General features: G+C 45.2%; 3 protein-coding genes across 3 annotated transcripts; all 3 read left to right on the forward strand.

Moving 5' to 3' along the window:
- Positions 1 to 234: 234 nt before the first annotated feature.
- LOC119195795 (aminopeptidase N-like) lies at positions 235 to 15,601 on the forward strand. The gene is made up of 21 exons (XM_037451057.2): positions 235 to 592; positions 1,903 to 2,209; positions 3,922 to 4,064; positions 4,179 to 4,315; positions 5,026 to 5,152; positions 5,790 to 5,944; positions 6,132 to 6,245; positions 6,336 to 6,479; positions 6,649 to 6,714; positions 7,097 to 7,162; positions 7,280 to 7,452; positions 7,782 to 7,858; positions 10,054 to 10,187; positions 10,290 to 10,345; positions 10,550 to 10,697; positions 10,826 to 10,917; positions 13,311 to 13,418; positions 13,496 to 13,663; positions 13,769 to 13,909; positions 14,094 to 14,175; positions 14,935 to 15,601. Exons 1-21 carry the CDS (start codon positions 295 to 297, stop codon positions 15,082 to 15,084), a joined length of 2,886 nt encoding a protein of 961 aa, XP_037306954.1. The 5' UTR covers positions 235 to 294; the 3' UTR covers positions 15,085 to 15,601.
- A 4,505-nt stretch (positions 15,602 to 20,106) lies between these two features.
- On the forward strand, positions 20,107 to 21,526 carry LOC119196956 (uncharacterized). The gene is made up of 4 exons (XM_062563080.1): positions 20,107 to 20,594; positions 20,706 to 21,065; positions 21,177 to 21,295; positions 21,364 to 21,526. The coding sequence occupies exons 1-4, from the start codon at positions 20,522 to 20,524 to the stop codon at positions 21,481 to 21,483; spliced, it is 672 nt and encodes a 223-aa protein (XP_062419064.1). The 5' UTR covers positions 20,107 to 20,521; the 3' UTR covers positions 21,484 to 21,526.
- Positions 21,527 to 22,080: 554 nt separating this feature from the next.
- Positions 22,081 to 23,813, forward strand: LOC134131240 (piggyBac transposable element-derived protein 4-like). Its single transcript, XM_062562986.1, has 2 exons — positions 22,081 to 23,189; positions 23,347 to 23,813. Exons 1-2 carry the CDS (start codon positions 22,292 to 22,294, stop codon positions 23,811 to 23,813), a joined length of 1,365 nt encoding a protein of 454 aa, XP_062418970.1. The 5' UTR covers positions 22,081 to 22,291.
- Positions 23,814 to 24,878: the final 1,065 nt, after the last annotated feature.

Here is a 24,878-nt window from a genome sequence, read left to right on the forward strand (position 1 = left end):
TATTTCCAAAATGTCAAACGACATGCAAATTAAATGATACATTTTAACGACAAATGTTGCTTATGCACTTGCACTTCTGGGCTTTTCTTTTCCAAACGTAAAGTGTTCAGTATGACAATATTTTAGCTACTTGTATTGTGATCAGGTGATAATGAAATTTACAATCCCGCTGTTAATGTATCACCGGTTTGAGTGAATGGAAGGGGAGAGGCTACCAATGACTACATATAGAAGCTACATTTTCCACCCGTACATAAATTGTGAGAGTGTGGGGCTCCACTACAAACAGACAACATGGCGAAAGGCTTCTTTATCAGGAAAACTGTTGGGATAGTGGCTATCATTCTATGTTCAGCTGCCCTGGCTACTATCATTGCTTTATCTGTTGTCTACTCACAGGAAAAGGCAAAAAATAATAATCCTCCTCCCCCAGATGGGGGAACCACATCCAGCCCCCCAGTCACACCGCTGCCGTCGAATGAACCTTGGGACAAGTATCGACTTCCCAAGAGCCTGGTGCCGGTACACTACAATGTCACCCTGTGGCCGCGTCTGACTGAAGACCCAGCATCTAAACTCTACATCTTTCTTGGTAAGCGTAAATTACTTGCATTCACCTGTTTCACAAGCAGTGATATACTCAATACACAGCTATTACATTCCTTTGAGAGGAAAAAGGAAGGCGATAAAGACTGAGTTTTAACTATTGCCTGTGCATTATGTGGTTGAAGACATGGTGACCATGTTAACTGACTGGTGTGTGCATTTTGTAGTCCCATTATCGAGCAGCCCATAACTACTTAATTTCTTTGCAAGAAATGTTTCTTTCTTTTCGAACTGACCCCGCCTCTGTACAAGGTTAAGACTGTAGTAAGTATCTCTTCAAATCAATCTTTTCCAAATCGGCTAGCCTTGATGTAAGAATAAGAAGACAGAGCCAAGACTCGAGGAAACCCAGAAAACCCAATCAAGGCACAGTAAGGTGTCTGGGCAGAGGTTAGATTAGCATGCATCATTATTTTTATTTTTTTTATTTTTTTATTTTAACTGCATTTATGACCTACCTGACATGATGAAGTTAACGGCTATCGTGTCTCCCTGTGGCAAATAAGATCTGCTTTGCTTTGAGTCTTTTCTTCTTCCTTTTGATTTATCATTTGCTAACCAATACACCGGTCCCTCAACAAATATAGAGTTACCTACAGACAGAGCTTAAACTATGCGAGGAACACAACACAATATTTTGGTGTACAAAATATTAGGATATTGTTGAATAGCTTTTGCTATTTGATTTAAAATTGTATCAATCTGATTAGTCTTGCACAATTATGTTTGGTTGCGTATATGTACTTGAGTCTATCTGATTAGTCAATCTGATTAGTCTTGCCCAACTAGAGGTCAGATTTTGTTTACAGCAACATTATTGCTGAATAATGCACCCCCCGTGACTCACTCTCAACCAATCAGAACGCTGGATTTCATTTACCCGTGTTATAAAAAAGCAATAAGGTACTTGAGGCTGTACTTTATCTTCAATAATGTAACTGTTCGAGGGTTTCCGGCCCTCCGCTGCGCATATGTGTACCCAAACCCAAACACAAAGCAGTTACCACAAAACAGCTACTCAAGTAAATATACCCAACCTTAACATACCTACTAAGTAAGGCTTAGTTTTGTTTCCCTTGTTTAATTATTGTTTTGATTTCATAAATTCATATTGTCCTTGTATTTGTGTGTACTGTACGTTGAGAGCGCAGTGAAACCGGAGTCAGATTCCATGTAAAGTATGCATACAGATACAATAAATCTGATTCTGTTTGTAATGAGGGACAAGGCTAACAAGATTTTGAGATGGGTTTCTTACAATGCTGATCACAGTAAAGTTATTTCATGTTGTTTCAGGTGAGTCCAGTGTGGAGTTTGAGTGCACTGAAGAGACAGACCTGATTCTTATCCACTCCAATAAGCTGAACTACACAAAATTGGATAATGTCAACTTGGCCCGGCTCACATCAGTCAATAGTGAAGTCAAAGCCCCCTCAATCAAGAACTCCTGGCTCCAAAATGTGACACAATATCTGGTCCTACAGCTGGATGGTAAACTGATTAAGGACCACAAGTACCACCTGGAAACAAAGTTTCAGGGAGAGCTGGCGGATGACCTTGGAGGATTCTATAGAAGCGAATACATGGAGGATGGCGTAAAAAAGTATGTATTTGGTGTCAGATGATGCACTTTGAAATATCCTACGGGTAAAAATTTGCTAGCCAGCAATGAACAATAATCATTATAGTAATTTGTCTTTATTACAAAAGTCATAAAGTAAGACTCCATCGCTCTTGTAAAGGAATTACCTGTCAAGTATCTGGAGTCAAATTAGGCCTTACTTCATCAATGTATCAGTAATCAGGAAACATTTATTACCAAAATATGTTTGGTGGTTGGTACCTAACATCAGACAGTAAGACAATGGACAACAACAAAATGGCATGTTAAATTTACAATTTGACTCTACGGTATAAAATAAGCTAAAAATAAAAAGTTACATATAAAGTGCACCACCGAAGAGATAACCATACTCTATACAACTTGTGGCAGCCCGGGGGGAGGGAGGCCAGATTCCGGTATAAAACAAGAGGCTCAGGGGCAGTAATTGCAAAGCAAAAAGTGTGCTTTTAATAACAAGGTCAAAACAACGGCTCTCTAGGCCGACTTCCAACAGAAATAGTTAGTGTCCCCTAGTCTTCTCCACCGTGTCACCGGTTCCTTCGTCCTGTTAGGGGCAGAGCAGAGGAGAGAGGTGAGTCGTGGTTGTTACCTCTTCTCAGCTGCTGGGGCTCCTCGGTCTCCTGTTGCATCAGTCTCCGTCCCTTCCACAGTGTCTGCTCTGCTCCCTCGCTATATCCTCTACCTCCCTACCTGATGGCCCCGCAGGTGTGATCAATGCCACGGTCTTAGTGGCTGGAGGACCTGCACAGGATAATATATACCCCTTATTACCTTTCCCCACTCGGCGCTTGGAGCTCCGCCTCCGGTGCTTGGTTCCTCCCCCTGATTTGCCACAGACTGTGTTGTGAGTGTGTGACAAGTGATGGGTGTATGTACATGTGGAGTGTGAAAGGAGTGACCCGAGGAGAGGGGTGTCCGTCAGTGGGGGACCCGGGCTCTGTTGATGAGCAGGACTGCCGACGGGAAGAAACTGATTGTGTTAGGGGAGGTCTTGGTCCTGATGGACCGCAGTCTCCTGCCAGATGGAAGGGGCACAAGCAGGTTTTGTTCGGGGTGAGAAGGGTCAGCTACACTCTTTCTAGCTTGTATGTCCTTACTTCGTGTTTTTCTCCATCCTTGCTTCAAACATGCCTTATAGATTTCCTTGCAGTAGAAGTAGGCTAACTGACGCCGCAGATATTAAAGAGTTTAGGGTAATAGTTTTCCTTTTGAATAGGAAAAAGCCAAGAAATTGAAGTAAAATTAGAGTTTGGACCGCAAAAATGACTGATGAAGCAGTCTGACTTTATTTATTTAGTTGAGAAGATGGTCTGGGTGCAAATCACTAATGAATGCCTAGATTAATGAGCAGCTTGTAATGAATGCCAAGCGCGTGAGAAACCTTCCACGAGGAACCAGCCGCAAGAAAAGCTGGTGAGGAAGAACCGGAAAGAATTTTAGATCCATTGCATGCATTGATAGTTTGCTGGATCAAGTTGTTGTAAGTGACCAAGGGGAACTTTGGGAGTGTCCAAAACTGGGACACGGCTTAGTCCTCAGGCAATATGTACAAATATGTACCAACCTGCGTACATTCGTAACGAAGAAGATTGATGTGAAAGATATAAACTACAAGACCAAGCATACAATACTATTGTTTTCTTGACTGAATTTATGCTAGCTTCTTTTACATGTTTTTAACTGCCTGCTAGGGTTGTTGCTACTACACAGATGCAACCAACAGATGCCAGGAAGGCCTTCCCCTGTTTTGACGAGCCAGCTATGAAATCAGTTTTCTACATAACATTGATCCACGATCTCGGAACTGTAGCCCTTTCCAATGGCGAGGTAAAACGTAAGTTGCACTGGAATAGTAATTTGGCAGGATTTTTTGGAAAATTTAAGGAAGAATTTAATTGAAAAGTTGAAGATTCAAGTGAAAAAATGTTGTTCTGTTCAATTTAAACAGAATCAAGCAACGTCACCATAGATGGTCACAAAGTGCAACTGACAACGTTTGAGCCAACAAAAAAAATGTCCACCTACCTGTTGGCGTTCATTGTCAGTGACTTTGACTTCATCAATAATACCATTGATGGAGTTCTGGTAAGTGACTTTTGCTTTTTATTTGCCCTAGATGATCATATGCTGTCTTTGATCTGCACAATACCACAACAATCATGCCAAATTTTCCCAGGACAAGTTATAGATTTAAAAAGAGATTTTTGTTGCATAATTCTTCGTTAATCCTAGTTTATGCTTCTGCATTAAGGCCTCTTGCGTGCCCCTTGCGTGCCCCGTCGACCAATTTTTCTAGACTAGCGTAAAAAGCTACGCATGCCTCACGTAGCCCGCAAGGCTGTTATTGGTCTGCTATCTACATAGTTTCCGGAGTAAAGGACAAATATGTCCGTGATGTGATGAAAAGCAGCAGTGGCGATGCACGGAGCAAAAAAGTCTCTGATAAATAAATAAATAAACAAACAACTTCCACACACGTAGATGCCATCCTCTAGGTCGTCTTCGACAAAAAAGCATTACTCCACCTAGTAATCTGGCGGTGAATTGCTTTGCAACACGCGTAAGCTTTTTAGATACCACAGCATGCACTAATGACTTTATGACAACTCCAAACAGCTGCTTTACCTACGCTTATTCCATAATTCCAGCTTCTCCTAGAATGCACCAGAACATTTCTTGTAGGCAGGAGTTGAAGACCTTGTAGACAGAGGCTTTAGTGTGATAGTTTAATTTATCTTATGCAATCAATGAGTTCATAATGACACTGTCTTTTATTGTGCATTATGTTGTTTTAGATTCGCATCTTCGCAAGGAAGCCTGCTATTGATGCTGGTCAAGGAGGGTATGCCCTTAACAAAACGGGACTTATCCTTAAGTTCTTTGAGAAGTATTACAATTCCAGTTACCCTCTGCCAAAATCTGGTAAGTCCAACACTCATGACAGTCTGAGGCAATTCTTTAATTTCAGATCCTTCTTTTCTTATGGCTTTGTTAAATGTATTATCAAATATGCTTCTAGGATACTCTTAATTTGTAAGTTAATGTAACTTAATTTACACACAATAGACCTACCAAGTTATTCATTATACTGACTTCTAATCCTAATACAATTGTTTTGAGGTAATGTTCAGTGGTCAGTAGTTTCATATTAATTTATCGTTTTTTTGTGGTCAACCCCAAAAACCTATTTTTCTGTACCAGCAATGTCACTCATTGTGAACACTATGTTATTAATGCAAGACATACAGTATGTGTGTATTACAAGGGTGACCGTACCTTTCAATTTTAATTAATTTTTACCAGGGAATTGGCAAAGTGATCTGAGGTGATTTCATATTACATACGGTATCACTTATAAACACCTCAAACTTGATCATTTAAATGTGCAGTTGTTCATGACAGCTATAAACTGTTGTTGTCCATCTTTGTAGGTAAACTTATTCAGTACTTTGTTATTTTGTTACATTTTTACACATTGGTACAACATTAATGCTGTTCTCAACTAATAAGCAGTTAATCCAATTGTAATCAACCACTAATAATATATTGCACCATGCAGATCAAATAGCTCTACCAGACTTTAATGCTGGAGCCATGGAAAACTGGGGTCTGATCACATACAGAGAGACAGCGCTCCTCTACGATGAAGCGTTCTCCTCTAACTCCAACAAGCAAAGGATTGCGACCATCATTGCTCATGAACTGGCTCACATGGTTTGGATTTAACAGTGGAAACTGTAACACATCACAATGTCTATTTAATCTTGCAAAACATATATTTAACAGGGTTTGATTACGCAAGCTATAACTCTCACACTACAGGTCTAGGAGCTTATGATTATTTAGTATTGTTTAAAACGTGGTACAAGATTCACTGTTTTATCTTTCGCTGTTCCTTTAGTGGTTTGGTAATCTAGTGACCCTGAGGTGGTGGAATGACCTGTGGCTGAATGAAGGCTTTGCCTCCTATGTTGAGTATCTGGGAGCTCACGAGGCTGAACCCAACTGGAATTTGGTAAGACTTTCCTTGCCACCTCATGGCCTAAATAATGGTGATAGTGATCAGGGCAGTTTTGGCCTTAATGTCTGATATGTCTTATATTAGACAGAACTCATCGTGCTCAGTGACGTCCACAGGGTGTTTGCCATCGATGCTCTGGCCTCTTCTCACCCCCTTTCCTCCAAAGAAGAGGACATTCAGAAACCTGCACAGATCAGCGAACTGTTTGATGCTATCTCATACAGCAAGGTAACTTTATACACTCAATACTGAATAGCGGCACCATACTTTGGCCATCTCTGATCTGTATACAATCCATTCAGGTTGTGCATGTATTTCTATCATAGAAAACCATAGATGAATCGTATTAATCTAATCATCTCTAATAACGATTTAAATTGTGTTTGGTCATTCTCAGGGAGCATCTGTTCTGAGGATGTTGTCGGACTTCCTAACAGAAGATGTCTTCAGAGCGGGACTAATGGTATTGACTTCATTGAGACATAAATCCGATATTTACCTGAAAAATACAAAAAATAGTGTCTTCTCCTTTTGTCACAGTAAATCTATGAATCTATAAATTGGTTTCCGGAGGATTTGGAGATTATAGATACAGGCCGTGAATTGATTATAAATGGTCTTGACCAATCAATGCTCTATTAGAAACTTAGAATTGATAGCTGACCATGATGGTTGAAACGTTTCAGTTATGTAAGTGGAGTGATTTAAAGTGTCAGTCATTGTAATTCCAACTCACAAGGATTATTGTCTGAATGAAGAATTTAAAGTTCTGTGTGAGCAACTAAGCTTTCAGGGAAAGCACTCTCCACATGCCCGATTAACACGTTTTTCTCTCTAACCCGCAGACCTACCTGGGTAAATTTGCTTATGGAAATGCAGTATACACAGACCTATGGAATCAGCTGCAGATGGCATGTTCATCTCTAAAGACTTGATTATACAGAACATTGGGCTAATGTGTTAATCCAAAAGATCTCCGGTTCCTACCCACCTGCTGTTGATTTACTTCATAATTTCTTCTTCCACAGGCTGTTGATGAAAGTGGAACTCAACTTCCTGACACTGTAAAAAATATCATGAACACATGGGTGCTGCAGATGGGCTTTCCTGTGGTTACAATTGACACCACAAGTGGGGTCGTGTCCCAAGAACACTTTCTCTTAGATCCAGACTCAAACGTTACGGCTGTATCTCCCTTCAAGTATGTGCAATGCTTCTTACAGAGTTAAAATCCTACTTGACAAATTAAATCTCTATTTTGTACGTCTTACCTCGACAATATTGAAAAACTCAATTCACCATACTTCGATGCTACTCATGCTTATACTAACAAACTAGTATAATGTCTTAATTTATACTATCCTCAATGTTGTTATATATTAGAAGTATCGTTGCAAATATTGAAGCAACAAAGACTTTATCAGTAATCCCTAATTATTTTTCTTTTTATCATTGTGATGAAAGGCATGTAGTCCAGTTTTTGAAAATAATATATATGTATATAAAATAAAACAATTGTTTGTCCTACAGCTATGAATGGATTGTTCCAATCAAGTGGATGAAAACTAGAGACGTTCAGGAACCGCAATGGCTGAGGAAAAAATCAGGTAGGATGTTCAGACACTAACCTTTACCTTGTGTGTCTAATGAAACACTCTCACCCTATATTTTAATGATTTTAATATCACTCAAAATAAAGATATGCACGTTGTGACAAAGGTTCAATGGTCACGTAAACCTCCAGGTCTTTGTAACTGGCTGTGCGCACAAACTAAACTCTTCCTACAGGCACAATTAATATTTGAAACTATAGAGAAATGGAATTAGTAGTGATGCTGAGGTAAGATAATGCATAATCCCCATAATAAATGAAAAGGATTGTCTTATCTTCCTGACCGAACTTACGCTCAATGCTTTATGTCTGAAGATTTTACAACTGTAAATGCAAAAACCGGAGATCTAAAATATCTTTAGCCAGACAAACTTCATTCAGATGATTTTCAGTTCAATCCCAGCTCTGCTGTCCGGCACGTCCATGTTTCCTTGGGCAAAACACTTAACCACCAACATTTCTCCTGTAGTTGTGGTAACACTGTTGAAATATAAGCTACTGATGGGCAGATGGCTTTGTGATTGGTAGTTTTGTGAATGGTATTTTATAAGGAGGTGGTGTTAAATTATACAGTCCTTCCCGGGCCATTTAGTGTCTATTAGTGGCCATCAATTAGAATGCTCTCAGGACAAGATGTTCCTTCGAAGGTTTCATTGATACCAGTCAAACGGCATGTGTCGTTCTGAAACCGATATACATGAAATCATAAACCTCTAAATAATGTAACTTTGCATATCAGAATGTGTTTATTCCTAATATGAACAAATACAACCAGAAGGAAGATAACAACAAGCAAGCAAGGATGACTTAGCAAAACAGCAGTTACTGTACTTTACTGTAAATCCATATGTATAACTTTTCCTACATTGTGCAGCGTTCAACAAAACAATTGTGGAACTTTAGGCTCGGCGTCAATATATTTATTATTATTCAACTGGTTTCGCATTAAAATAGAGAAAGAACAAAAAACAGGCAGTGATAATTGTTGCCACTAAGTAAACCGCAATCACCTCGCGCCAAAATATCGGACTAAATTGTCGGGCAAATGATACAATGCAAACCGTATAATGAAATCAACTAACACCAAACTTTTCTTACTGGTTGTTTGCATGCGCTGTCGTCAAGAAATTCTGATTAGCCACACTTAAAAAGATTTACAGACACTGTAGTTCTTTTGCGCCCTCAAAATCACCTGGAATATCTCTTGAAAAGCCTTTTCCCCAACTTGGTGCTGTTCCTGCTCTGCTGCCCTTCAGAACCCTATGAGTATGGCTGTCCTTTGTCACAATAAGGCTTATAACACATAAATACTGTGTAATATATTTTTAAGATGTTCAGTATGTTAAGATGAACATCTAAAGATGATACACATTAAACCTTAAATAATAAATAAAGACTTTTTTATCAAGTCACCATCTAAGAATGGCTTCCCGCAGTAGGTAATAAGTTTGTGTTTTGTTATAAGACAATATTGTTGTCGCTCGGAGCCAGTGTACGGCGTGATTGTCTGGTTTGGTTACAGAGAGTCGTAAATTATGCATTTTCATAATTACAAGTTTCTCTGCCAATAAAACACACACTTACCCTTGACTTCTATGAAGAAACGTTCATTTTCTCACCGTTTTCTAAACTTAGCTTGCTTTAATTTCTGAAATTCTGCCATTTTTGGCCATTCGTGGCTTTTATCTTTTGGAAAAGATGCCTTTTTCAAGACAGTAACTACACTTTTTTGTAAAACTAAGAATTACAATGCAGTCAAGCGCAAGTTTCATGCTTGTGACATGTTCCATGACATTCTTCGATTAATACATTTTATTTTGAATAGCACAAAATCGCAAAAGACAAATTTGTCTCAGAGGGCTTTACAGTCTGTAAACATGCAACATCCTCTGTATAGAAACCCTCGGCACAGGAAAAACTGATGAAACTGAAATGGAAACCCTTACAAGGGGAAAAACGGGGAGAAACCTTAGAGAGAACGTCAGTGGAGGGATCCCACTGCTAGGATGGACAGACTACAATGGATGTCATGTGTACAGAATAAACAATGCAAAAGATGTAGTTTCAATAGAAGCCACAGATCTTTTTGAACTAGCCTATTAAATACTGAGCTGATTACTCCGCCATCAATTCAAGTGCCTGACTGCCAAAAACAACCACGACTAATTCCAAACTCTTTTTCTTCTTTAGCAAAAATAAATGAGATGAAGGCATCAGGGTCTGACTGGGTCCTGGCCAACCTCAATGTGGTCGGTTACTACAGAGTCAACTATGACCTAGATAACTGGAACAGACTGGTTGAAGTTCTAAGTACCGACCATGAGGTATATTTAAAGGTTAACTGATGTGGGATGTGCTTTACTTTAAACAGGATTCTCGAGTTAAGTTCTAGTAATAGTGAATGGGATAACACTCTTTTTTTCAAGCTTATTCCAGTCATCAACAGAGCTCAGTTGGTGGATGATGCCTTTAACCTGGCCAGGTAAGTCATGTTCATATATGGGAATACATAGACGGTCTCATCTATAAAGAGAATCATCTGAATTACTGAGATGTTGCAACCTCTAGTAAAGTAGAAATACTTTACTAAAGATGGTCCAGGCTGCAACACCATTTAATACCATCCAAATTTGGATATCTGATAACTCATTAATTTTTGTAATTTTTGATTTTGTAACCCCAAAAGAGCAAAGATCATCTCTACGGTACTGGCCCTGGATACCACCAAATATCTGATCAATGAGAGAGAATATATGCCCTGGGAGTCAGCCCTGAGTAACCTGGACTTCTTCTACCTTATGTTTGACCGCAACGAGGTTTATGGTCCCATGCAGGTGGGCTTCCTTACCGCCAAACATATCAGCAACATAGAAAAAAAGCAAAAATAGAAACTAATTAGTTCTATCATTCTAATCTGCATTTAATTTTGAAAATTGTATTACCTCTGTTTTGTTTTTTGTAGAATTATTTGAGGAAACAGGTCACCCCTCTGTTTGAGTACTACAAGGAAATGACTGTAAACTGGACTAATATACCTGTTGGACATCTGGATCAGTGAGTATGGGAAAAAACACAATACAGTACAGTTCCAGAAGTCATACCTTTTAAGACTTTTAAAACCTGTCTTTCGATGGTGACTGTCCACTAAGCACTCGGTTCATTTCTGCACTTGAACTCGGAGCAGGAGAGGGAGAGCAACTTGTCCCATCGTCACCACCGTGGGAGCGTGAAAATGCGACATCCTTTTCTCCGCTCTCTACTGGCTGGTGGAAGTGCGCACGTCTCTATACGCATTGGGGCGGAGCTCCGCCGTGAGCGATACCAAGCAAAGGAGAGTTGTAAACGCGACCATGTAGAGACAGAAATGTTTGTCTGTCCGCTGGTCCGTGTGCACGCACATACAGACACGTGGCAGTGATTCTTAACAATTGGGCCGTGAGCGCCACCTAAAGGGCCTAAAAAAAAAGGGCCGCGGTTGAAATATTTCAACTCGGGGCGAAAAATTTGCGCGATGCTGTCTTGTGAAAGCCAATCAGCGCTGAGATGCTCCGCTCATCATCATCATCACCGCCGCCCTTCTGCCACAGCGTGAACTGAACGCTAGTTAGTTAGTGGTGTCTAACTGAGAGACGCGGGCACCGAGCCGACGCAACGTGTCATCAAACCGGCTGCTGATCTATGGAGATCCAAATCCAGATCCAAGTTTTGTTCATTTGAAAAAAAAAGTGAACTTAAAAAGTTAAAGTTTTGTCGTTGAACATTGAAAAATACAACATTGTATTCAAAATAAAAATAAGTGGACAAAAAATATTTTCGGGTTGAATAGTTTTTACTCAGTTTTATTATTTTTTTGAATATATATTTTTTTATTCTTCACTAGTATTTATTTTTTGATATTCATTGTGTTATATTTTTCGATTGCAGATTTTATATTTTCAGATTCAAAACTTATATTTTCACCTTCATGTCTTTTTTGGCTTTCTTCAGAAAAGCTAGTTTCTAAAATTTTTGATTTTCTTTTTTTAACTTTATGTTAGAAACGACCCGCATTATTATGTCCTTAAAGCATATTGTTAATGACACACAGCCTGTAGTTCTATATTTGACGTTTTAAGAAAAATATTAAATGCGTTGAAATCACGTCTTTGCGTAGACCAGTTCATTCATTATTATGAAAATCTTAATAATAATATCGTCTCTCTTTCAACCTTATGTTACAACATGACACATTATCATGAAATTTACGTTTTTCTAGCACAATGTTTCACGCACTTTTTGGCCAGTTGAAAAGACGTTGAAATTAGAGATGAGCGAGTACAGCATTATCTGTATCTGTATCTGTTGAACCATATGAATTATCTGTATCCGTATCCGTACTCGGACTGGGCGGGGCCTAACCCGAAAATGGGCGGGGCCTAACCCGGAAGTAGGAAGGATTTACCCCCGTCGGGTTAAGCCTTTCTGCGGTTAAAACAGCATTCCTTCTTAATTCTTATCACTGATGATCATGAGAGAGAGGGGAAGTGTGTGTGTGGCTTAATTTTTAATATTAATATTTAGTTATTCAACACAACTAGTCAACGTCAGACACTGAGTGCGTGAAGAGAGCCAGCAGACGGTAAAAAAAACTGATGAGAGAGAGAGAGACAGAGACAGAGACAGAGAGAGAGAGGTCAGTGCGTGAAGTAAAAAAAAAAAACTGGTTAGAGCCGACTGAAAAAAAAAACTCCGACAGGCAGAGACGCAATGCGAGTCGCATTCTTAAGCACCACGTCTTAACAAGCCCCACGTTTACCTGAGCTCTACTAGTTAAGAACAACAAACCGAAGTAAAAAAAATAAAGGCGAAGAAATCGTTTAAATTAATCGGGAAAGACCCGCGAACCTGGTGAGTGAGCCGAGCGGGACACAGCAACACAAACGGTATGTGTGTAGTGGAGGGGCGCTGTGACTACCAGCCAATCACAGAACGCAGACACAGACAGCTACCCAATGAGGACTTTTATTCAATCCGATCACAGATATTGACTCGTATTGCTCGTATAATACTCGTACTCGGCAAAAGTGCTTTATCCGTACCGGATACTCGTTTCAGCCGAGTATCCGGCTCATCTCTAGTTGAAATGAGGTCTTAGACGTTGAGACCTCATTTCAACCCGATTCCAACAATATCTCAACATTAAAATTATGTTTTGTGCTCACTGGTAAAGTTTACACATTCCCTAATGCAGAGGCTGATAATGCCTTGAACATGTTGGCAGCTACTAGGCCACTTCAATCTACACATTGAAAGTCTTAGACGTTCAGACATCATTTCAACCCAATTTCAACGTTGACGGTTTGGGTATCAGGAAGTATTTCAATTATTTTCTTTTTTCTTGGTCCCTGTTTTTAAATCAGCCTTACTCCTTCTCTGTGCATCATCCTTCATGTTTGTTCTTCCTGCAGGTATAACCAAGTGAATGCTATCAGCCTGGCTTGCAGGACAGGCCTTGAGGAATGCCAAAATCTGTCCAAGGAATGGTTTAATCAGTGGATGATCACAAAAGAAAACAAGTGAGTGTATTGTGTTCTAATATTCACATAGTTTTTTAGAGCATCTTTCTCTAACATCTTGTACTGCATTACCTCAGGATCTCCCCGAACCTTCGCTCCACAGTGTACTGTAATGCTATCGCAGCAGGTGGCGCTAAAGAGTGGGAGTTTGCTTGGTCACAGTTTGTTCAAGCCACCATTGCCATTGAAGCTGACAAACTCCGCTCTGCCCTGGCCTGCACGAAGCAACCCTGGCTGCTTAACAGGTCTGCTCAGAGACAGCTTGTTAATGCTGTCATTCAGTGTACAATGTGATAATTACTGACCAGTACACACATGTATACTTTCTTTTCTGGTTTTACCCCTTTCAGGTTTCTGGAGTACACTCTTGAACCAGACTTGATAAGAAAACAGGATGCCACCTCCACCATTGTTTACATTGCTAACAATGTGGTTGGACAGTCTCTGGCGTGGGACTTTGTCAGGGCTCGATGGTCATACATTTTTGCAGAGTGAGTACAATCCACAAGTTTTTGACCGCCGCTTTGAAACCTTCAGCATTTTAGTCATATACATACATATAAGTCATATATATGTACATTTAGCAAAGATTACATTTATCATGAGATCTTCATGGAGAAATGCTTCTAGCCAAATGTAAAAGCTGTTATTTTTCTATCATGTCTTGACGCACAGGTATGGTGGTGGATCCTTCTCATTCTCCAACCTCATCAACGGAGTCACAAAGCGCTTTTCCACTGAATTTGAGCTTCAACAGGTTAGATATCCTCTACCTTTTTATCCCCACATTGTTTCTTTGAAATGCATTTGGCCCAAATTCCAACAAGAATCAAACATATTTTACATGTTACCAAGTCCATGGCGCAAAATGTAATCTTTTATTTTGCTTGAGATGAAATAGGATGGGAGAGGTTTAGATTATTAGGTCAAAAGAAGCAATCTTTTCTGTGCTGCATTTCATTCTATATGATCTCTCTCAGTTAGCAGATGGGCATTAAATTCTTTGTTGTTTCTTGTTACTGTTAAAATCAGATGATTTTGTAGTAGCTGCTGTATTTTAACTTGTTTTCTAAGGGTTAGCAGTGCATACTGACTATGATCATTTCCTGTCCTGCACATGTGAGAGAAAAACATTCAAACTTAATCTGCAACTCCAAAACACACCTGGTTAGCATGCTATTGCTTTCATTACGACAACTCTATCAGCTAAATTGAATATAAAGATTTTGGAAATCAGGGTTGGGAAATATCTTATGTTGATATAGCAACACGGAAGACACAGCTAATGTGTTGTGCAGATTAACAGTCTAACAAGTCTCACATGTTTAGAAACTGATTGACTATGATAAAAAATATGATTAATTGTAAAAATTAATCCCAAGTACCTAAAATGATGTCCTGTGTATGTGTCTGTATTACAAACCAGCGTGACTCTGTATTGTTATTTGCTGCTGCTTGACCTCAGATAACTTTATCCTCTTCAAAAACAACTCACCTGTGTTATTTTTTGTGACAGCTGAAGCAGTTTAAGGCAGAAAACAATGGGATTGGTTTTGGCTCTGGGACACTGGCAGTGGAGCAGTCCATTGAGAGAACCGTCAGCAACATAAAATGGATCACAGAAAACAAGGAGAATGTTCTAAATTGGTTCAACAAGTACTGTTAGCTATACTCGATACTTGTATGGCATGCAATTTATAGACGTTCTGTTTTCATCAACTAAGTATGCATGGGGGGGACAAGATTTCACAAAACTAATAGAGTAAATTTGATTAAAGTGGGTTTGATCTGTTGCCTCTGTTGGGTTAAAAAAAAAGAGAAGGAATCCTTGAAAGCAGAACAAATTTGTCTGGCTGTGTCTAACATAAAGTGATAATATTTAACTAATATTCAGTATTTAATGTTAGACATAGCCAGACAAATTTGGTAAGGACTTTTTAAATGTATCTACTTGTGCTCCTGAAATGACTAAATGAAAACATTTTGATTAAAGTTAGTCCTGATAGTTTGAGATATTTCTTTGTGCATATTTTCAAAGCTTTATTTTTGTGATTCAGGCCTGCTTTGTAACTTGATACTTGTTGAAAGGATCAAATTTTTTGTGATTTGCATGAATAAAATACTTATGTTGACATCATAACGAAACATAAAATGATTTAGCATAATAAAACTACTACCAAAAATGTCTACTCTTGTAAAATGATTAAACACGACATTTTATTCAAAATACTTTTACGTAGGAGACAAAATTTACACCATACAAGTTATGCGTCAAGACTACACAAAGGTCTTCTTCTCCGGCGGTTGGACTATATAGCTGGAAGACCAACATACTAAAACTGGGCAAAACCCAAATGCTGGGTATCAACCTTGCTGCACTTGGCAGTAAACACATTAAAACACAGATAGAGAAGATAATCTCATTTCATTTAGGAAGAACTGCTTCACCTGCGGAGTATGATACAGTCCAGGCTTAGTCAAGAACATTTTAGGCAAGGCAAGTTTATTTGTATAGCGCTTTTCATACACAAGGCAGACTCAAAGTGCTTCACGTAACATGTCATACAATAAAGTGAAATAAAATGGAAGAATTAAAAGACAATTAAAAAACAGCAAATAAAATTGTAATTATAAAAATAATTAAAAGTTATAGTGCAGAGTGAGATTAAAATCTTATTAAAATTGTTTAATTGAAGGTTAAAAGGGCAATGTAGCTAAAATTTAGTAGAAGGCGAAGGTGAAAAAAAAGGTTTCAGTCTTGTTTTAAACGTGGTCAGAGCTGGGGCAAGTCTTAGATCTTCAGGAAGTTTATTGTTTGTTGCATAGTAACTAAATGATGCTTTCCCATGATTTGTATTTACTCTGGGAATCACTAACAGATTGGTGTCAGAGGATCTTAGTGATCTTGAAGGCTTATGTAGTGGAAGCATATCAGTGATATACTTTGGCCCTAAACCATGTAGTGATTTACAGTATATGTGAGCAGTAGGATTTTGAAATTAATTCTCTGACATACTGGGAGCCATTATAAGGATTTAAGAATTGGTGTAATGTGCTCACATTTTTTGGTCTTTGTTAGCACTCTAGCAGCAGCGTTCTGAACAAGTTGGAGCTGCCTGACAGTTTTTTTCGGAAGATCTGCAAGGAGACCAACAATAGTGTAGCCTACTAGTTATAAAGGCATGTACAAGTGTTTCTAAGGCTTGAGCCGACATGAGCCCTCTAAGTCGTGCTACATTTTTGAGGTGATAGTAGCTTGTTACTGATTTGATGTGACTCTCTAAGTGTAAATCTTAATCCATAATTACCCCCAGATTTCTGGCTTTATCTGATGTTTTCAGGAACATAGAGTGAAGGTGTTGGGTTACTTTGAACCTTACTTTTTTAGCACCAAATACAAATATCTCAGTTTTGTCTTCATTTAGTTGTAGGAAATTTTGACACATCTAGTCTTTGATTTGATCAATGCACTGGCACAGAAAATCTATGGGGCGATAGTCGTTTGGTGATAGCGCTACATAGATTTGGGTGTCATCAGCGTAGCAATGGTGGTCAATTTTATTATTTTGCATGATTTGTCCTAGTGGGAGCATGTAGATGTTGAATAAAGTCGGCCTTAAGATCGGACCTTGGGGGACTCCACATGTTACGTCGGTTGGTTCTCATACGAAGTCTCCAATGGAAACAAAATTGTTCCTGTCTTCTAGATGTGACCTGAACCAGCTTAACCCTCACGTTGTCCTCGGGTCTCTCTGACCCTCGGCAACATTCACACAAGAGAGGCCTGCGCTGTTCGGGTCAAAACGACCCGACGAGGTCTCGCGAGATGACGGCTAGCTACGCGTCACCATCAGAAGGGCCGGGACCGTCTCCAGCGGGGGTCATTCGGGTCAGAACGACCCGGCGAGAACTCGCGAGAACTCATCGCTTGGGTCTAATTGGCTCGCTCCGGCGAGCGCCTCGGCCCCCCCAGACGACAGCGTCGGGTCACACTGACCCTTGCCTCGGCAACGTCATTCGGGTCAGAACGACCCGGCTCGTAGCGAGCCGTCATCTCGCGAGAACTCATCGCTCGGGTCCAATCGGCTCGCTCCGGCGAGCGCCTCGGCCCCCCAGACGACGGCGCCGGGTCACACTGACCCTCGCCTCGGCAACGTCATTCGGGTCGTTCTGACCCGGCTCGTAGCGAGCCGTCATCTCGCGAGAACTCATCGCGAGAACTCATCGCTCGGGTCTAATCGGCTCGCTCCGGCGAGCGCCTCGGCCCAGACGACGGCGTCGGGTCACACTGACCCTCGCCTCGGCAACGTCATTCGGGTCAGAACGACCCGGCTCGTAGCGAGCCGTCATCTCGCGAGAACTCGCGAGAACTCATCGCTCGGGTCTAATCGGCTCGCTTCGCCACCGGGGGTGGGGGCTTCGGCGAGAGATGACGTTTTCCTACATGTCACGATTGCAATGGGTGAATGTGTTCCGAACCTCACACGCACACACACACAGAGAGAGAGAGAGAGAGAGAGAGAGAGAGAGAGAGAGAGAGAGAGAGAGAGAGAGAGAGAGACGATAACATGCATCGCCGCCGAGTGCGAGAGAGGCTTCAGGTACGCGATCAACGTCCGCAAAAGATCCACACAAAGTATAATATCCAACCGCGGCAAGGCCTCTCGAGTTGACCTTTCGCTGTATGTCGCAATCAAAAGGGCCGAAGGGGTGCCGAACCACACACACACACACACACACACACACACACACACACAGACAGAGCGAGAGAGAGGGATTCTTTTGGTTTTTCAAAAACACTTTATTTTTCAACATCCCAAGAAAACAATTCACAACATCAAATCAGCTCAACACAAAGCACATAATAAACACAACCCCAAATAAACAAAAGTACTAGTAGAGAGAGAGAGAGAGAGAGAGAGAGAGACCTCTGCGCTCCTTTGGCTCCTTTAGTGATGCGGTGCAGAAATCCCTCTACGTAGTCCACGGCGTGAAGGCCTCCGGGAGCCGCAGCTGCAGTCGGAGGACTCAGCGGAGGCCTCCTCCTCCTCCTCCGTGCGTGCATGCGTGCCTGCCTGCCTGCCGGAATCGCGATCCGCCGCTCCACTTGTCACTTTTTATTTTTGTGAGAGCCATTTATTTAGCCTGTGAGCTTTCTCCTCTCCCTTCTCTTCGTTCGCGAGGAGGGGCCTCGAGGAGCTGTTTTTCTTCCGCCCCGATCCTCCCCTTTCTACATTACATTACATGTCATTTAGCTGAGGCTTTTGTCCAAAGCGCCGACGTACGACGTAAGTGCATTTCCACATAGAGTGAGCGTACATTTTTCATCAAATAAGCAGTTTGAAAACACGTTACAGAAAAGTGCCATTACGAGTCCAATTCAAGTGCTACCATTTGTCAGTGCTACGGTCCGTTAGTGTTTTAGTCGAGGTCTAAAAAAGGTGCGTCTCGACTTTTCCCGCGGAAGACGTAGAGGCCCTCCGCAGTCCCGACGCCTCATGTCGCAGAGCTCGTTCCGCCATCTGGGAGCCAGGACGACTGCAAAGAGTCGCGATCTCGCCGAGTGCTTTTCTCTCAGAGCGAGGGAGGAACAAGCGGCTTGGCAGATGCAGATCGGAGTGTCGAACCCCGCCGCCGCCTACCTGTCCACCGAGGTCCCTCGCCTCCTGTACAGCACCCCCCCCCACACACACACACACACACACACACCCTCTGCAGAGGTCGGTTGGAGGAAAAGGAAGAAGGGGGGGGGGGGGGAAAGGCCGCCGCGGGAATATAAGTAGCGGCTCCGACCCACAGACGCCAGCCGGTGACGATGGCTTTCTATCTGAAGCTAGCGACCGCCTTGTGTCTCGCCGTCGCAGTCCCGCAGAGTGACCCGCGCGTGCCCTTTTCGGCGGTTTCCTACGCGGGGCGCGGCAGAGCGGTGCGCAGAGACCTCGGAGGAACTGTGTCCATCCGGTGCCGAGCTGTTGTCGGAGCGAGCCCGAGGTCCCTGAGGCTGGTCAAGAGCGTCGGCGACGAGACCTTCACGCTCGCGGCCCGGGGCGCCTCGCCGAGAAACGTCATGGTCGACGCCGTCGTCGGCGGAAGACTTCGGTTCAGCGGGACGTTCCCGGACTCGGAGGCCGTCATCGAGAACCTGATCGCCGAAGACACGGGCCAGTACTGGTGCTTTTACTCGGGGCGCGAGCCTGGGTTCGACCTGTCCTTGGACCAGCGGGGAACCGGGTCGGTGCTCCTGGTGGTGGCGGCTGGCCCTCCTCCTTCTCAACATTCACGCAAGTTTCCCAAAAGGGCTGCGGGGGGTGTAACGCAGGCTAGCTAAACGCGCCGCGGGCTAAACGCATTTTATTTGTATTTCATTTGCTGTTCCCGACGACGACGACGACAGGTACGGCGAGCTGGGGCGACGGCTTGGCGGCCCTGGTGGCGAACGTGACCTGCGTCGGCGCGCTGCTTCTGGGAACCGCCGTCGTCATAGGGCTCCTCGCGTGGATCATCCACGAGGTAGCCGCGTAGTCCGAGTGGTGTGTGTGTGTGTGCGCGTGCAAGCTTTTCTCAATCCCTCACAACAACAACCGTTCCTGTGTGTGTGTGTGTGTGCGCGTGCGTGCGTCCGCAGACCCGGATGTGCCGAATGGCCGAGCGCGCCCGGCGGCCCGACGACGCCGTTTACGAGGACATGCGGCCGACCGTCGTGCCCTGAAGACGAAGCGAGGGAGCGAGCGGGCGGCCACTTCTCACCGTCGCTTTCGCGTGACCACCCGGACCCTCGTGCGACACGTGTTTTCCACGTAAACGAGCACCCGTCCCCGTCGCTGCGACTTTGGAGTCCGTGTGCGTGCGTATGTGTGTGAAATAAAATAAAAGGTTAAAACCAATCTCCACGTGTCGTTGCCTTGTCGTGTAGCGTATGGCACAAGATTTGAGGGGCCGCTTGTGACAATTTAATTCGCGGTGGCCACCTCGGTTCGCGTACCCTCGGTCGGGGTTCGTGTGGCCGATGACATCGATGTCGGTGACATACTAACGAATGCGCACGCGGAAACGGTCGCGTGCTACTCACGGATCGCCTCGACGCCGGGAAGCGCTCTGCCGACATGTCGACTTTCTACCTGAGCCTCGCGGCGGCGACCCTGTGCCTCTCCTGCGCGGCGGCCCCGCGCGGTCCCGGTGAGCGTCGCGTGCTTGTTTCTGTGTGTGTGTGTGTGTGTGTGTGTGTGTGTGCGGGCGAGGCGAGGCGAAATGATTTGGGGCGTGGTTTTTTTTTTTAAATCGTCGCAGGGCCCGACGAAGCGGTGTGGAGGGAGCCCGGAGAAGCCGTGACCGTCCGGTGCCGATCTTCCCATCCGAAGCCCGAGTACCTGAGTCTGATGACGGGTCGCGGCGCCGGCGGCCGCGGCGACGTAAGGGTCCTGTTCAAAGACGACCAGCCGGGCGGCGGCACCGTCGCCCCCGAATACCGAGGCAGACTTCGGTGCAGCGAAACGTTTCCGGACGTGGACGTCGTCATCGACCCCGTGACTCCCGCCGACGCGGGGCGGTACGAGTGTGTGTATTTGAAATACGATCGCCAACGGCGACCCGTGGAGTTGCCGGGCACGGGGTCGGTGTTCCTGGTCGTGCCGCAGCCGTCGTCGCCGGGTGAGCAAAAATATTGCACGCGCGCGAAACAGGACATCGCGTCGAGGCCGAGCGAATGACCCGCTCTCTCTCTCTCTCTCTCTCTCTCTCTCTCTCTCGTGTCCGCGACAGGCGAGAGGTGTCGAGACGAGCTATGGGATGACACCCCCCCTACGACACTGGCGACCTGCGCCTTTGTTGTCCTGGTCGTCGTCGTCATCGCGTGGTGCTTCGCGTGGACGCTCCTGAAGGTAGGCGCCCGACCAAAAAAAAAAGCCTCGCGACGCCGCAATGACTAACGCGTTCGTTTCCGACACAGGCGTGCAGGATGTCGAAGGAAGCGCTGCGGCGGTGGCGGCAGCGGCAGGAGAGGAAGAAGCTGCAGCGGTTCCCCCTCGACGACGTGTACGAGGACATGAACGCGACGGTGGCGCGCTAGAGACATCGGCCGACCGGGGCAGAGAGAGAGAGAGAGAGAGAGCGAGAGAGAGAGAGCGAGAGAGAAATTCCAGCACCTCGGACAGACGCCACCCCCCACCCCCCCCCCCCCCCCCCCCCCTCCCCCTGACTCTCTGTCCGCGCGTTTGCCTGCGCTGGCTGCGCTGGCGGGTGACCAAGGAGGAGTTTGTGCAAAGTTCTTGGTAAGAATCATGAAAGTATACATGTCTCTCTATCTCTCTCTCTCCTCGCGCGCTCGCAGATAGAGCTTCAGGGGGTGTGGGACGCGGGGGCCTCTGTCCGAGGTGCTGGAATTTCTCTCTCTCTCTCTCTCTCCTCGCGCGCTCGCAGATAGAGCTTCAGGGGGTGGGGGACTCGGGGGCCTCTGTCCGAGGTGCTGGAATTTCTCTCTCTCTCTCTCTCTCCTCGCGCGCTCGCAGATAGAGCTTCAGGGGGTGGGGGACTCGGGGGCCTCTGTCCGAGGTGCTGGAATTTCTCTCTCTCTCTCTCCTCGCGCGCTCGCAGATAGAGCTTCAGGGGGTGGGGGACTCGGGGGCCTCTGTCCGAGGTGCTGGAATTTCTCTCTCTCTCTCTCCTCGCGCGCTCGCAGATCTGTCCGAGGTGCTGGATTTGTGTGTGTGTTTGTGTGTGTGTGTGTGCGTGCGTGTGTGCGTGCGTGCGTGTAGGTGACAGAAGAGACAGACAGAAGAGACAGAACGGGTCGGCGAGAGAGGCGATACTAACGTCGCGTGATAAAGTCGGGCGAGGCGACGCGCGAAACACTCGTCTCCCCGAAAGGGCCCGAAGTCATGACTGCCGCGACGCCGACCGCGCTCGAGCTCCTCGAACGTCTTTTCGCAGATCCGGTGGAGCCGCGAAAGGTCTACCACTACTCTGACATGGGAGAGGGAGAGGCTTCGACCGCGGCTGACAACAAAGAACGAGAGCTACGAGGGGAAGAAGAAGACGACGACGACGACGACGACGACGGCGGCGAAGAATACAACCCGGAGAACGAAGCTTTGTCTTTGGAGGAGGAGGAGGAGGAGGAGGAGGAGGAAGGAGAAGAAGAAGAAGAAGGAGAAGAAGAAGGAGGAGAAGAAGAAGAAGAAGAAGACCGCGCCATGGGCGAAAGACCCGAGACCTGCACCTTTCCGTCCAAAAACGGCGAACTGACGTGGTCCTCGACGGCGCACGGCAGACGGGGCGCGACCGACGAGCAGAGTCGGCCGGGTCCGCCGACCCCCGGGCCCACGGAGGAAGCGGCGTCCCGCGCCACCGACATCGCCTCGACGTTCCGGCTGTTTGTGACGCCCGCGATAGAAGACATTGTCCTGGAGATGACCAACCTCGAAGGTCGCAGAAGATACGGGGACGACTGGAAAGGCATGGACCGGGTCGACCTGCGCGCCTACGTGGGCCTCCTGATCCTGGCGGGCGTGTACAGGTCCAGAGGGGAGGCCGCCTCCAGTCTGTGGGACGCGGAGAGCGGAAGGGCCATTTTCCGCGCCACGATGCCGCTGAAGGACTTTCACGCGTACTCGACACTGTTGCGATTCGACGACCGCGAGACGAGGCGCGAGCGACGAGCGAGCGACAAACTGGCGGCCGTGCGAGACGTGTGGGACGCGTGGGTGCTCCGACTGCCGCTCCTCTACAACCCGGGGCCCGAGGTGACCGTGGACGAGCAGCTGGTTCCGTTCAGAGGTAAGCGGCGGCTGCGGCTGCGGCGGAGGGGCTTTTTTTTATTTTCTTGTAAAGATTCGCGAAAAGACAATGCCGATGATGATGATGATGATGACGACGCTCTCTGTCTTGTCTCTCTCTCTCTCTCTCTCTCTCCTCGTAACCCCCCGCCGCCAAGGGCGGTGTCCCTTCAGGCAGTACATGCCCAGCAAGCCGGCGAAATACGGAATCAAGACGTGGGTGGCGTGCGACGCCAGATCCAGCTACGCGTGGAAGATGCAAGTGTACACCGGCAAGCCGACGACGGGCGGCGGCGGCCCCGAGAGGAACCTGGGGATGAGGGTCGTGCTCGACGTCACGGAGGGCCTGGCGGGTCGCAACGTGACGTGCGACAATTACTTCACGTCCTACGAGCTGGCGCGCCGGCTCCTGGCCAGGGGGATCACCGTGGTCGGCACGGTTCGAAAGAACAAGCCCGAGCTTCCGCCCGCTCTGCTGGCGACGAGGGACAGGGCGGTGTTCTCTTCGATGTTTGCGTTCACGCCCACCACGGCCCTGGTGTCCTACGTGCCCAAGAAAAACCGCAACGTGGTGCTCATGAGCACGCGGCACGCCGAGGCCGAGGTCGGCGACTGCTACTACTAACGGAGGGCGGGGGTGAAGGCTGAATGCTTGACGTAATAAAAACACAATGGATGTACACACCAATCTGCATTGTCTTTATTCACATTTACACAAATACTTGACGGATACATACATACATACATATATATATATAGTTTGCTTACTATAGTAAAAGTTGCACCGTTTAACGTGAAATTCTAAATGAGTCTTCCTCGTCGACACGAACGCGGTCATAATACGCGACTCGCGCCCCCTCCATTGTACCCACAATGCATCGGAGCAGGCTCGCCTGTTGTTGTGAGAGCCAAATATCCCAGAATGCATTTCAACCTAAGCGGCAGGCGACAACGACCGACGGAGGAAAATAAACACACAGTCCGAGTTTTATAAATACTACTTTATTTAAGTAACGTTATGTAATTTTATGACTAAAGTTAGTTGTTAAAGCAAACGTTTGTCAACAGCCTTTAACGTAACAATCTGCCCCGTGGACGTGTAGCGGACATAACGGACCGTCATAACGGACACCCTCCAGCGCCGGGAGGTCAGCTGATCATCTCGCAGCCCGCGGAGAGCGGCCTGTTTTCGTCGAGTCTGCTGTGAAATGCTCCGCCGGTCGTTTTCGCGTCTCCGTAGCGGTTTATACGTGAGACTCGTCGAGCTGTACCACGACGAGTCTTGGTACGTTTTCTAACGTGGTGTCAGAGACGGAGGTTGTTCACCGTCTGTTTGTTTAGATTCATAACTTCATGTTTACATGTAACTTTTGTACATACGTATTGTCTGTATGCGCAGAGCGCAGCTTGTTTATTGTCCATCGTTGTGCATTAAAACTAACAATGTTTTAATTAAAGGACACGAGGTGAGCACCGCGCTCGAGAGTCTAAACTGGCGGAAGAGCTTCAAAGAAAATCTGAAGCTCTGACTTGTAAAAATAATGAATAAAAAAATCCACATATGGATTATTGTACTCTGTAAGATCTTTGATGTGCGGTCAGCGGCTTGCTGCACGAGGACCACTACGCTGATTATCAGCCTCTTGATGAGTAACAAGACAAACGGTAGGTGTGTGTGTGTGTGTGTGTG

This window comes from Pungitius pungitius, chromosome 6 (assembly GCF_949316345.1).
Source record: "Pungitius pungitius chromosome 6, fPunPun2.1, whole genome shotgun sequence".
Classification (NCBI taxonomy): Eukaryota; Metazoa; Chordata; class Actinopteri; order Perciformes; family Gasterosteidae; genus Pungitius; species Pungitius pungitius.